The sequence below is a fragment of the Gekko japonicus genome, unplaced genomic scaffold (assembly GCF_001447785.1).
Source record: "Gekko japonicus isolate JY-2015 unplaced genomic scaffold, Gekko_japonicus_V1.1 scaffold968, whole genome shotgun sequence".
In the NCBI taxonomy this organism is placed as follows: Eukaryota; Metazoa; Chordata; class Lepidosauria; order Squamata; family Gekkonidae; genus Gekko; species Gekko japonicus.
The window spans coordinates 290730-305428 of NW_015174872.1; the positions used below are offsets into that span (position 1 = coordinate 290730).

The 14699-nt window shown below is 38.6% G+C and overlaps 1 protein-coding gene across 1 annotated transcript in view; it reads right to left on the reverse strand.

The window, feature by feature from the left end:
* Positions 1–4173: 4173 nt before the first annotated feature.
* Positions 4174–14699, reverse strand: part of UHRF1BP1L (UHRF1 binding protein 1-like) — a 61690-nt gene continuing 51164 nt past the window's right edge. Inside the window, exons 19-21 of the mRNA XM_015424821.1 lie at positions 11605–11713; positions 7382–7563; positions 4174–5316 (exon numbers count right to left, since the gene is read on the reverse strand). Coding sequence (XP_015280307.1) covers positions 5188–5316; positions 7382–7563; positions 11605–11713 — 420 coding nt within the window. The 3' untranslated portion in view covers positions 4174–5187. The remainder of the gene's footprint in view (positions 5317–7381; positions 7564–11604; positions 11714–14699) is intronic.

A 14699-nucleotide genomic window follows, 5' to 3' on the forward strand; every position in this document is an offset into this window, starting at 1 on the left:
TGGAATGTATACTGACCTTTTCCAATCCTGTGGCCACTGTTGCGTTTTCCAAATTTGCTGGCAAATGGAGTGCAGAACTTTAACAGCATCATCTTCTAAGACTTTGAATAGCTCAGCTGGAATACCATCACCTCCACTAGCTTTGTTGTTAGTAATGCTTTCTAAGGCCCATTTAACTTCACATTCCAGGATGTCTGGCTCAAGGTCAGTGATTATACCGTCGTGTTTGTCAAGGACATTGAGGTCTTTCTTGTATAGTTCTTCTGTGTATTCTTGCTATTTCTTGCTTTTCCTAATCTTTTCCTAATTTCCTGTGTATTCTTGCTTTTCCTAATCTATTCTGCTTCTGTTAGGTCCCTACCGTTTTTGTCCTTTATCATGGCCAGCTTTGCATGGAACGCTCCCTTGATTTCTCCAATTTTCTTGAAGAGATCTCTAGTCCTTCCCATTCTATTGTTTTCTTCTATTACTTTGCACTGTTCATTCAGGAAGGCCTCCTTATCTCTCCTTGCTGTTCTCTGGAAATCTGCGTTCAGTTGGGTAAATCTTTCCTTTTCGCCTTTGCCTTTCGCTTTCCTTCTTTCCTCTGCTATTTGTAAAGCCTCATCAGAAAGCCACTTTGCTTTCTTACATTTCTTTTTCTTTGGGATGGTGGTGATTGCTGCCTCCTGTACAATGTCACGAACCTCCGTCCATAGTTCTTCAGGCACTCTATCTATCAAATCCAGACCCTTGAATCTATTCTTCACCTCTACTGTATATTCATCAGGGATGCGATCTAGGTCAAACCTGAATGGCCTCGTGGTTTTCCCAATTTTCTTCAGTTTAAGTCTGAATTTTGCAATGAGTAGCTCATGATCTGAACCACAGTCAGCTCCAGGTCTTGTTTTTACTGACTGGATAGAGCTTCTCCATCTTTGACTGCAAATTATATAGTCAATCTGATTTCGGTGTTGCCCATCTGGTGATGTCCATGTGTAGAGTCGCCTCTTAGGTTGTTGGAAAAGGGTGTTCGCTATGACCAGTGTGTTCTCTTGACAAAACTCTGTTAACCTTTGCCCTGCTTCATTTTGCTTTCCAAGGCCAAACTTGTCTGTTATTCCAGTTACCTTTTGACTTCCTACTTTAGCATTCCAGTCCCCTATGATGATGAGGACATCATTTTTTGGTGTTAGTTCTAGGAGGTGTTGTAGGTCTTCATAGAACCGGTCTACTTCAGCCTCTTCTGCATCAGTGGTTGGGGCATCTTCTGCATTTACTGTGATGTTGAATGATTTGCCTTGGAATCAGACTGAAATCATTCTGTCATTTTTGAGATTGTATCCCAGTACTGACTTTTGCACTCTCTTGTTGACTATAAAGGTCACACCATTTTTTCTACGAGATTCCTGGCCACAGTAGTAGATATAATGGTCTTCTGAGTTAAATTCGCCCATTCCTGTCCACTTTAGTTCACTGATTCCTAAGATATCGATGTTCAGTCTTGCCATCTCATTTTTGACCACGTCAAGCTTACCTTGATTCATAGTTCTTACATTCCAGGTTCCTATGCAGTATTGTTCTTTGCAGCATTGGACTTTCCTTTCACCATCAGACACATCCACAACTGAGCGTCCTTTCGGCTTTGGCCCAGCCGCTTCACTCTTTCTGGGGTTACTTGTACTTGCCCTCTGCTCTTCCCCAGTAGCATATTGGACACCTTCCGACCTGAGGGGCTCATCTTCCGGCGTCATATCTTTTAGCCTTTTGTTACTGTCCATGGGGTTTTCTTGGCAAAAATAATGGAGTGGGTTGCCATTTCCTTCTCCAGTGGATCACGCTTGGTCTGAGGTCTCTGCTGCGGCCTGTCTGTCTTGGGTGGCCCTTCACGGCATAGCCCACAACTTCATCGAACTACGCAAGCCCCCTTGCCACGGCAAGGCAGTGATCCAATAGCCTTAACTGAATACTAGAACATTTTAAATCTTATTTTATTATATTTGTTTATCTTTCCTGTGTTTTCTCCTTTTTCTCTCACCCCCTTCATTTTTTGAAAAGAAACAAGAGAAAATGGTTGTCCCACTGCTGTGTTGCCCATATGTTGTGTTGCATACCACTAGTTGAAAAACAATAAGAGAAGGCAAAAAATATTCTTGTTAACAAAAGGTTACCTTCAGTTTCTGAAATCTGTCACAGGATTTATCCATCAGGCTCATCAACTATTAGTTGTTTAGGTGTACCGTCAACTAAAGTGGATTGAATAGCTTAGTGACATGAAATTCTTTAACTACAGTCTTCAGTGTGAGTTATTCAAGTAAAACACTAACAGTTTTAAAATGTGCCCAATCATTTATAGATAAACTGTTGTAACTCTAAGTTCAGTAGCACAACACCTGTCAGGTCTGATGTAAAGATTAATATTTTTTTAGAAGTCAGTTCTGATATAAAGTTTAATACATAATTTTTTTAGATGTCAGTTTGTACATCTCAATATATATTGATGCACTGATGGGCACAGGGCCAGTATGATAAAGATTTGAGAAATTCCTCAATCAGGGCTTTTAAAAGTTAGTAAGCATTCTTGTGTGAGCTGCATCAATGCTTGTGTCTTTGAAGAGATCTGACAACGTGGAAAATCTGGCTTGCCTCTCTCTTTTAAGGGCAAATGTGTGGAATAATTAGTTATGTAATATTTACTAACCAGCAGTGAACTGGAGGTGATCAAGCAGACTGACGTACCTTCCCAGAACAGCGGTTTTCCTGTAGTACAGCATTTGACAAACATTTGGTTTTTCTTAACTGCAACCGAGTAACTGTCAAATTCATTTTCACAGATTTTTCAAATCTGGCATTGCTCTGATCCCTCCCTACATATATAACTACATTTTTTTAAACTACTACAGGCTAACTTTTAGTTTAGCTGTTGGAGATTTCAGCATTTAGGTCATATTTTTCTAAAGGTTATGGAGCTATTCAAACAGAAAAAAATATTTATAGCCCATTTTAAACACAGATCTTTGAAGAAAACTTGCAGTATAATTGCCTCTCATTTTAAAAAAAATTAGAATGGATATTTGAATAGGCCATAATTCTGCTAAAACATCGCAGATGATGTAATTTGTAACCCTCAAATTTGAGAGGTTTATTAGTGATTATACAGCACTGAACAAGAACTGAAATTTCTCATTTAACCAAAGAGCAAATGATCATTTATAATTTAACACAGCAATGCTTTAAAATCTGTCAGTTCAAATATTAAGTTCATTTTTCCTTTAAATGGCAGAATGCAGAAACGTACAACGTTGGTCCTTTGCAGTACAATAAAACCATGCACAGAAGCATTCCATCATCTTGCCGCTACACCCATTGCCATAAAAGACTCCTATAGTATGTGAGGCATGAAACAGTAGGGTCAAATAGCACTATCAAAACTGTTTCCATTCTTACCATGAAGCTGAGAATATAGTGGTGTCCAAAAGATCTGCACACAATTTGTTCTATCATTATGTTCTTGTATAACAAGCCATTGTAACAAAGAGTTAATACACAATCTAAAGGTATAGTAGCATCCATTTTCTTAATTGCTTGCTTGCACTGTTCCAGATTTCAGTTCAGCAAAATTTAGTTGTCATGGCGTTAGGTAATTTTAAGATACGTTGCTGATCTTCCACTGAACAGATGGAACTTCTGGACATGTAGCCTGAATTGGGAATGAGGTAGATGAGAGAATGGATAGGAGAGAATGTAATGGATGGGAAGCAGGGGTAAGCACCAAAAGGAATGTTCGATAGGAAAAAGCATGAGACTGGTGATAATCACCATTAAAACTACAGTAAATATTTTGGTTTAAACTTCTCCTTATGGTAGGATTTCAGGCTAATTCCCTTTTTAAATTCAAGGAGTAATAGATGCAACAAGGAAAAACTTTAATCAAAATTATTTCTATTTTGTCCAGTTTTGCAAAGTTTCTCAAGCAGCTAACCCCTATTCAATAGACTTTAAGACTCTTACTAATACCTTTAAAAACATAAGACTATACATTACAAATAAAACGTTTTAGTGAAAAGATTCAGAGGGGTCAATGACTAAATTGTTTAGCCATATACTTCTACCCAAATTGAGTTTGTCATCAAATGTGCATTTTTGCTCATTATTATAAAAACTCTTTAGAACATCTTGCACAAGTCTGTGCTTTTATTTATACATTTGAAGCAGTTCTTTCATTTGAAAATTAGAATTTCAATTTTTACAAGAAATTTATGATTTAAAATGTAACTTTACATTTTCATGGAATTTCACAACCACTACAGGGCAATTATTTAACTCCCCCACCCAGCATAGTAATATACACACTTTTTACAAAAATCAGAACCGGAACAGTTTTAAATTTCGCTGGGTACCAGGATCAATGGCAGCTGAGCTTCACTGAGTGCAAATTGGAAAAAAAAAGCTGTGCCTACCAGTGACCATCCTTGCAAACAGCCCTGATCTAATAAACTTTGTTCACGCCACCTCCTCAGAATGAGACAGAGAAAAGTTGCTTAGCTAACAAGACAACAATCTGATATCATCCATTGTGCAAAGACTACAACACTTACATAGGTAACCAAGGATCAGCATGGTTCCTGTGTAGCTAGAGTGTTTTTGCCATGCTGTACTATGAATGGCTTTACAGTATTGTCATAATCTGAAAATATGGCCATAAAGTCTGGTACTCATTCCAAGGCAAATGCTGCTAGCTTGGAGACAGTCACAGGCAGGCTACATCAGATTTTAGTTGCTATCCAGGACCATCTTATGTCCAGCTACACTTATAGTGCAAATTTAATCTTTCCTTAACAGTGTTTTTCTTCCAACAATGAAAGTATATGGCGGTACATTTTATTCATATATTCATGCCAGCTCTCTTCTCCCTTTATACCATCTTATTTCCACAAATTGTCTCCAGATATCCTTAGATATTTGTGAAATGAAGGATCTCCCCTATAAAACAAATGGTTACATACATCAGAAACTGATTTTCCCTGCATAACTGCAGCTTAATCATGGCCAAAGAGAAACACTCATCTGCAATCCCGTTCCTTTGCAGATGTTCCAAGAAATGAATATTTTATACAAGTTTTGTTCTGGGCTCAGGTTAAAAAAAGTCTTCCACTAAACAGTAGCAAAGAATGCATCCCTTCTTGTTCTACAGCTATACAGAGTCTGCTACCGTTTATTTTCAGTAGTCATCCTTTTTATTTGATGAAGCAAAGTGTCTTTTTCCATGTGAGCTTCAGCAAGGGCCATCTTAGCTTTGGCTAATTCCTGTTTAAGACATTCATTTTCTTCAATCAACTAAAATAATTAAAGAGAAAATACAGATTTAGTGTTTCTATACATTATACATATTATATATATATACACACACACACACAACATTATATATATATATATAATTAGATAAATTGTGTATGTGTCTGTAAAACCGCTCTGAGCCATATGGATAGGGCGGTATATAAATCACAAATGTAACGTAATGTAATGTAATAGCCTTAACTGAATATATATATATATATACACACACACATAACAGATATACATACATACATATATATATACATCTATATATCTAATAGTGAAGTTGCCCCCGGAGTGCGGATCGCTAAATCAGCGCTCCGGGGGCAGCTGGGGGGCCGGGGGAGGTTTGTGCACACGTGGGCCAGTCCCCATGTGTGCACAAAAATGCAAAACGTTGAAAAAAAATTCGGGGGGAAGTTTAAATCCCCCCGAAAGTGCAAGAGCGTCTCCTGCACGTGCGCAGGAGACGCTCTGCGACCTACCGGGCTTGCGTGCGGGGGAAGGGAGCGAACGGCCGGTGAGGCCCAGCAGCGGCAGACCGGTGAGGAGGGGGAAGAGACGTGGAGCCAGCGTTCCCGTGAAGGGAAGAGAAGCGGCCTGCGGCAACGTCCAACGCGGAGAAGGCGGCGCTCCAGAGACACACACACACCCCGCCATCCTCATCTTCACCATCGGGGGGGGAGAAGAGAGAGAAGGGGGGGAAGAGAGAGAAGGGGGGAGAGAGAGAAGGGGGGAGAGAGACAGAGCCTGGGGGGGAAGAGAGAGAATGGAGTTCAAGATGAACTCAGTATGCAACACACACACACACACAAACAGCGTTCCATTCGCATTGGTGTTTAGTCATGCCGGCCACATGACCACGGAAACATCTTCGGATAGCGCTGGCTCTTCAGCTTTGAAACGGAGATGAGCACCGCAACCCTAGAGTCGGATTCGACTGGCTTTCGAGCAAGGGAACCTTTACCTTTATACAGTATTAGATTTTATTTGACAAAAGTGTTTACAAACAACAATGCTTTCCAATAAAAAGGAGCATAAACTCAGGGTTCACCATTAATTAAAAGTATTAATTATCTGAAAGTGCTTCAAGTCCATTGAAAGCCCTCTTTTAACAGTGCTTTTCAGATATTTATGATAGTACAGGCTTCATCTTGAAAGAACAGGACAGAACAGACTGTACTAAATTTATACAATTAAAAGTTATTGTAAAAGTTAATAATTTTGTTAGTTTTACACTTGAACACATGAATATGCTTTACTCAAACCATTCGTCTGCCAAGGTCAATACTGTCTACACTGCCTGGCAGTGGCTCTCCAGAGTCTCAGGCAGACATCTTTCACACCTTCTACTATCTAATCCTTTTAACTGAATATGCTGAGGACTGAACATACTGTTTCATTCACAGCACTTCCACCTCAGGCTACACTAATAACTGCTATAATGGTTTATGATTATTTGTGCTAGTTATCACAGGTCTCCAATGTTACTTTAAGGACTGACTGTATCTGATGGCTTTATTGGATTTTATCGTTTTACATTTTTTATTGTAAGCCACTCTGATCACTTTCCTGAAAGGTAGGCTACAAATTAGTACAATTAATAATAAAGATACTGATAATCTTTTGGAGGACTTTGTTTCTATAAATTACCTTCCTCTGTCCTTCCTAAAATACCCAAGGTACAGGGTACCCTGATATCTGTGGTCTGAGAATTGGTAAAAGCCTTTTAAAAACCCTGCCAGAGTTGCTTCTAATATCTTGTGCAAGACACTGTCTCAAAGCATCACGTGACAATTTTCCAAGGCTGAGGAGGCTTACACAACAAATAAAACTGGTAAAATGTATTCATTCTCCCATTCCGTTTTTGAGCCATACTGATGGGAAGGCTCTAAGAGCATATGGTGGTCTTTGCAAACTCTAGTACTTTTTTCCATACCCTTGGGGAAAACAAGGCTGAAGCAATCCAACCAACTGTGAAGATCAGCTACTTCTGATGACACTTGAAGACACTTTTGACTAATGGACAATATAAGTCAGTTACAAAAAACAGGTTTACAACTACCTCTTGTTTCATCAAATCAGATGAAATCCTGAAAGTTTCTGGAGACCTCTTAATTTCTGTAGATGTCTGCGTGGCTTGTGATAGACTATTCCGTTTTTTGTATGCACCTATTTCAGCAGCTTGATCCACTGTATCATTTCTTGTCTTAGTCTTTGGTAAATCATTGCTGGGTGCTTGGTTATCTGTTTAAGAAACATTACAGTAAGGTGACAACTGATTTTGATTCAGTAAAAACTGTGTTAAGTAACACTCAGTTATCCAGAAAACTTGGTTAACAGGCATGCCCAGGTCCCACAGCCTGCTCTGCTCAGCCTGACGGCGGCAAGCAGCCAACAGTGGCAATGCCCAGGACCGGAAACCTGCTCTGGCACCAGGTAAAAGGTTTGTTAACCAGCCAATTTGGTGAACTGGAAACTGCCATTTTCCATGGATACAGATTAACAAAGTTTACACTGTACTTTAAAAGATTTGTACCATATGTCAATGCAATTTTGACAGATACTAAACACATTATTAGAAAGTAGTTCAATGAAGTCAAATATAATTCAACTTGAGCACACACACCAAAAAGTTTTAAATCACAGGAAGAGTGGATATCTTTACGGATTCACCTCTTCTCTGTAGCCTCACAACCCATGTAGCTTTTCCCCCTGCAAAGTAGACAGCCCCCAGCAATGCCATCTTGCAGGTTTTAGGAGGGTTTACCTGCACAGACGGGAAGGCAGGTAAAGATCTGCTTATACAGGATACCAGTATAAATATTACTTTATGTGCTGGATGCTGCACAACTCTGAGGAAGGACCAGTCTAAGGAGCAGTAGTTATTACCATGGTCTAAATGCAATGCCACAGAGAAACTGCTAATCTGCAGAAATTTCTAGAGCTCAAAGTGGAAGGTACTCCCCTCCCTCCTTTAACAGTTTCTCCACCTTTATGTCTTGTGAAGGAAGACAGGATGTGCTTCATCACCCAATTTTCCCTTCACCACCATGGAGTAAGGAAGCACTGAAGATTGCTTGTGAGACAAACATCATCAACTAAGTCAGATAAATCCAGGTGGGCAGCTGTCTTGGTCTGAAGCAGTAGAACGAATTTTGAGTTTAGTGGCACCCTTAAAACCAACAAACATTTATTCAAGGTATGCGCTTTTGTGCGCATGCACACTTTTTCAAATACATTGGAATGGAAGGTTCAAATGTTACCTTCCATTCCAATGTATTTGAAAAAGTGTGCATGTACATGAAAGCTCATACCTTGAATAAACCTTTGTTGGTCTTAAAAGATGCCACTGGACTCAAAATCTGTTCTGATAAGTCTGTTTTATGATGGTGCAAAAAGCTCTGTTTACAGTGCTCCCTGTCCAGGAGTGAAATGGCATGGTTAAACAATCACTCTCCATGCGCTCTTTGCCTAGTTAAAGATCAAGATGACTGCAAATATGTAGTATGTGAACAATTCTCACCTAAAGTGAGAAGGCCTCATGTTTTTATCCCACTCCGTGGGGAGAAAAGATCTGACAGCAAGTAATATAGGGAAAGTTTCCCAGCATGGGAAGAATAAGTTTGTCTGAGAGCATCAATCCAGATTAGTTTTTCGATCAAAGACAAAGGATACTGCTAAGGAACACAGAGACGTTTCCTTGGTGTTGTAGGAGGAGACATGAGAATGATTCCTTATTGAAAACAACCAAAACTACCATTTAAAGAAAATTAAATCAAAATACAGGGTCAAAGTTTATCCAGCTATGAAGGGGGAAAACATTTTATTGGTTTCTGAAGAGAAAATTGATGGGACCAATGGGTCCACTCCTGACTAAATTTGTTGTTATAGATCCAGTGCCTCAGATTATGAGTAAGGGAACAATATACATAAACAAAGAATCCACTGGGGAATAAGAGACATAAATAGCTGCTCTGAAAAGTGCTGTGAGTGGGAGAGGCATCCCCTCCATCAATGGAGTCACTGCATGATCGCCATGTTGCTCTAATACGAATGGGAAGGGGACTGGCAGATAAGTATCAAGGTGCAGAGCTATATGTTGCTATATGCATATGGTTCTGAACCATGTTTATCTGAAGTAGGAATGAAGAGCAACAGAAATCTTAACAGAGGTCAAGCAGATGATTCTGAAGGACAATACAAGCTTCAGCAGACAGTTAAGTCATCAAGAGGACACAGAAAAAGGGGAAAGCCTTACTAGTCCATGGGCCAGACCAGATGTTATTATCAGATATGGTGGCAAAATTTCTTTATACTTTTCTGAAAGTTTTCCTTGATTTATGCCTTATATCATGATAAGTATAATGGATAGAAGCAATTTTAGTATTAGTTATTTGTAGGGGAATGTATTAGATTTCCAACAGTGCTTTGAAATCTGAAATTGGTCACTTGGTTTGTAAGTTATACTTCTAATTAGAAAAGGTAAAAAAAACCAGTTTGGCCACCTTGATCACCTCACAAAAAGCTTAAGCTACCAATCAGAACAGCTTATCACATCATAACATAATAGACATACACCTTGCAGAAAAACCAAGAAATTTCACCATCTTAATAGATACCAGATGGCAATCTTTAGCTCTTGGCTCACAGACAATATATGACTGAAGGACTGAACTCTGATTTGAAATCATAAATATCTTCAGCTCCATTACTAGATAACACTAAAGGGAAACTCTTAATACAGTGTCTCCAAGCAGAGGTGACCTTGGAAATTAAAATCACCCAGAACAAGCCAAGTGACACAGTCCCTGTGGCACTACAAGGTAGCACTTCAAGGGCCATACATCTCAGACCCAAAGAGCAGCACCAACAGCAGCTCACTCACTGCCTCCTACTGAAAACTGGCAGCGATGCAGGGGAAAACAACTCAAAAGTTGACACTTTTTTGAAAGGAATCATGGCTAAAGATGTATGCAGGGCTGTGATGTGGTCATCAACAACTAATCAAGCATTATGCCTTGGACGTGAATGCTAGATGAGATGCAGAGACGGGAGAAGTGGTGCTGCATAGCCTGTCTGGTTGAGAACCTCACACCTGCCTTCCATAAATCATTTTGCTAGTCTCCCAGCTGATTCAGCACAGAGACTACCAGGACAAAAACAGGGTGCGACTTACCAGTAACTGATGTTCAGATAGCCAACTGTGCAGTTTTATATTCCTCCCTCCTAGCCCAATGTATGCTCTCCACTGCAACTTGCTGAAGAGCTCTTATTGTGGCTCAGAAGAACTGAGGAATGAGGTGCTCACCCTTCCTTTTTTACATTATACAAAGGTGAGAAACTGTTCAACAAAGGGAAATGATTTATGCTCTGGTGAGCTCCAGAAATTTCTCCAGATGTGCAAAATTAAAGTTCAGGCTTTTTACATTCCACTGACCTGAATTACAAAGTTAAACACATGCTTAAATCGCTGCCATTGAAAAAATGGTACCTAGAAGTGCTTAAGTTTGGGCAGAATCTCAGTTTACACATAAAGGATTACATTCCTTTTGTAAGCCAAGAATATAAAGATATGCTGCCTTTATAAGGTGAAGGGCCCAGAAAGCATAGCTTTACCAGCAGGTGCATGGCTCTAAATAAGACTTAATGGAGTAGAAAATTATATTGCCTAGCAATCACTGTACAACTATTCATTTCTATGACTAAATGTGGGCTTCATTCAAAGAACATCAATACATGGATTATCAGTTGTACAGCTGAAAATGGGAAAGCAATAATACTGGAAAAGTAATTATTAATAGGGTTCTGTTGCACTTGCAACTAACATGCATAGCCATCTTGGTGGCCCTGATTAAGCAAAAAAGACAGGATAAAAATGTTGTAATTAAAAGTAAATAAAACAATAATTTGAATTGGGCAAAGAGACAACAATGAAAGGTCACAAAGAACTGGTTCTGTTTCTGCTTACTAATAAATTCAGAGCTCAAGTTTAATTATTATTTGAAAAACAGACTTTTGAGTCTGTGTAGATTTTGTTACCTATCAAAAGCTTTGATTTCCCCCCCTATTTCTTGACAATTCACTATTTTAAAACCACACCTTGGTTAAATGCTCCATAAAGCATCCTCACATTTTAAAAGCATGTTCTGAATAATTCACACACAGGCAAGTATTAAAGAATTACCATTACCTGCTACAGGAGTTTGGATTAAATGGCCCCTCTAGCCCCTTTTAAAACTCATTTTTCTATGCATTCTTTTGATGAAGAAATATAGGAAGACACACCTCCAATGCAAAATGAACCATCATCTTTCCTTTCTACCATAAGTAGGTCAATATGCAGCACCTTGGGGACTGGTGTAGGAGCAGTTAGATGGTCACGTGCACTGTCATCCTAGAAAATAAAGCAACAAAAACTGGATTTTTAAAAAGTTTACTTGCTCAGATCCAAAGTTCAATGCAGGCAAACTACAAAATTTCTATACTAATGTGCACTTAATGAGATGCGAGTATGACGCTGCCTGCTGTGATTAAGTCAACAAAACTGAGGGGTTACAGCTCGTGTAGAGAACCAAAAATATAGAAGCTGTAATGATGTACAAAACGCTTATAATCTCACAATGATACAAAAATAAACAGTCAAATTGAAAAATATTAATTCCCAACGGGTATCAGAAAGATGGATGAACTTCTCCGAAGTTTTGGCATTCGTTCCAAACATCAAGATGTGATAGTGTTGCTTCTTATTCCATAATGTGTAAATCCAATACAAAGGTACTAATATCCTATATGTTGAACATGTTCTTACATAACAAATCCTTCCATCAACGGACACACTTCGTGTTCCTATATGTTCAACATATAGGATATTAGTGCCTTTGTATACGATTTACACATTATGGAATAAGAAGCAACACTATCACATCTTGATGTTTGGAAAAAGTTCTTCACGAAACGAATGCCAAAACTCCGGAGAAGTTCATCCATCTTTCTGATACCTGTTGGGAATTAATATTTTTCAATTTGACTTATTTTTGTATTATTATTGTGAGATTATAAGCGTTTTGTACATCATTACAGCTTCTATATTTTTGCTGTGATTAAGTCAACAGGGGAAGCTCCCTAAATGTGCAAGAGCACCAAGTGCACAATAAATCGAAGTTTGAAAGGAGCCCCTGGATCAAACTGAATGCCTTTATTCTTAATAATGGCAGAAAAGCAAAGCATTCAGTTAAACAGAGTAAAAGACTTGCGTCTGTATCTCCAAGTCTCTGTAAAAGAGATTGGGTTGAATCCAACCACCCTTTCTTTTGGCACAAAGTCAACAGGAGTGATATCATCTAATTTTCTGCTTCTCATTAAAGTCCTGTACCACGTGACCTTTTATCAAAGGTCACATAATCACCAACATAGCCCTCTCAAGGGTCAAAATGGGTTCTTGTCCAACCAGAAAAGCTGGCATGATCTAACCCATTTAATTTTCTGCACTACATACAATCAACCCCTATATTGTTTGAGTTTTTATAGCTATCAGTGACTGAGGAATGTTAGCTACTTAAATGAATACACTGGAATACTGGTCCCTCTGTTTTATCTTTACGTAGTATTTTTAAATAAAAGTTATTGATTTTGTGTGAATGCTATTTGCTTATTAAAGTGCTTTTAAAGAATAGATATACTTCTTTCAACAAACGTTTTGGGCTATTATTACACTGGAATACATCATCATTAGTACATACTAGCAGGGCTGGTCATAGGCATATGGGGACCTTGGAGAGGAGCCCAGATCCACAATGTGGTCTTTGTCCCCATTCTGCATCAGAACCCATGGGAGCTGCTCTCATTGCTCCAAATATCAATGTAACCTTTCTTCTGGAATCTATAATGATCACCCATTTCAAACACCATATTGTACAACTAGATAAAATAGAATTAGAACATTAGAACAACAATCCAACGAAGACAGTTTTTGGAGTTTTTTAGCTTAAAAAGTTGAGAATAGGGATTGGGGGGGGGAATGCCACATTCATAATATTATGCAAAAAGAGGATTTAAGTAATCCAATTAAGTTTTGCAAATAGGTCCAGGGAAGACAAAAGAAAATATTTTTATATGCAACACAATTCACATGTGAAATTCATGACCACAAGATGTGGGGAAAAGCCACAAATCCAGACAGCTTTAAAACAGAATTAGACAAATTCATGGATAATATTTCTATCACAGGTTATTATCCATAACTGAAAATGTGTATTTATCGCAAAACAAAAGAGACCTATTCAAAATTAAGTTTGTATTAGTTCAGTGTTTAGGCTTCCTATTTGACTGTAAGCAGTGTGCTGAACAAGATGTACAGACAGCTGACATACAACAATAAAACAAACAAAACTGATTAATAGCAGATTAATTTATTTGCTTTTGTTATTTTTAATTCTTTTAAGTTGTTTGTGGGGAGAAGCTTTAGTAGGAAGCCATAGTGTGAGACTTGGGGACAAGGCTCTCATATTCATTGCATTTTAAAATGCAGTAAAGGGAACAGAGAGGTTGACATGATTCTCAGCATAAAAAATGGCCTTGCTTGTTCAGACTCAAATTTCCCAAGTACAATATACCATCTTCCAAATTCCTCTGGGAAAATTACAAGCAGGCTATGATGAAAATAATGTTCCTGCTTGTTTGTTCCCAGCACTTGCTCATCAGAATATAAGGAATATAGAATTTTCATTTACTCCCACCTGCCAGAATTCCTTAAAGTAGTTTGCTCATTGTTGCCTGCAGACCCAGAGCCAACAAGAAAAAGTCTATCTCATCCAACTGAAGGACTGATCATGCTTGTATTAAGCAACTGTTTATTTTGTTTCACCAAGATTGTGAAACGAAGAAAAATAATACAGCCCATCTACCCCATCCTCCCACTGGAAAAATAAAAGACATATTCCACTGACATAGCAGACAACATATCTGAAAGGCGAAGTGTGCCACTGCTTGTCCACTATAATTGATTTTCTATGACTATCACATCTAATATAGGTAACTCAACTAGCAGTGATGACTATCACATCTAATATAGGTAACTCAACTAGCAGTGAAGAGAAGGCAAGCTTTGTTATGATCTTGTGTGATGCAGTGAGATCATTCCAGCATTCCTTTTGATTCGCCAGCTTCATAATGCAAAATATAAAATAGCTACTTTGGTATCCAATCGGCCCTGCTATCAGGAAAATGTGTCAAAGCCTTAGTGGTTAAGAAACATTATTGTTCTTGGGTGTTTGATGTGCATAATCAACAGGTAAGCAAGTGCCACCTGACGCATCCAAAAAGTTTCTCATCTCTCAACAATATGTAGAGCACATTGCTTCCTCCAAGCACAAATTCAGCAG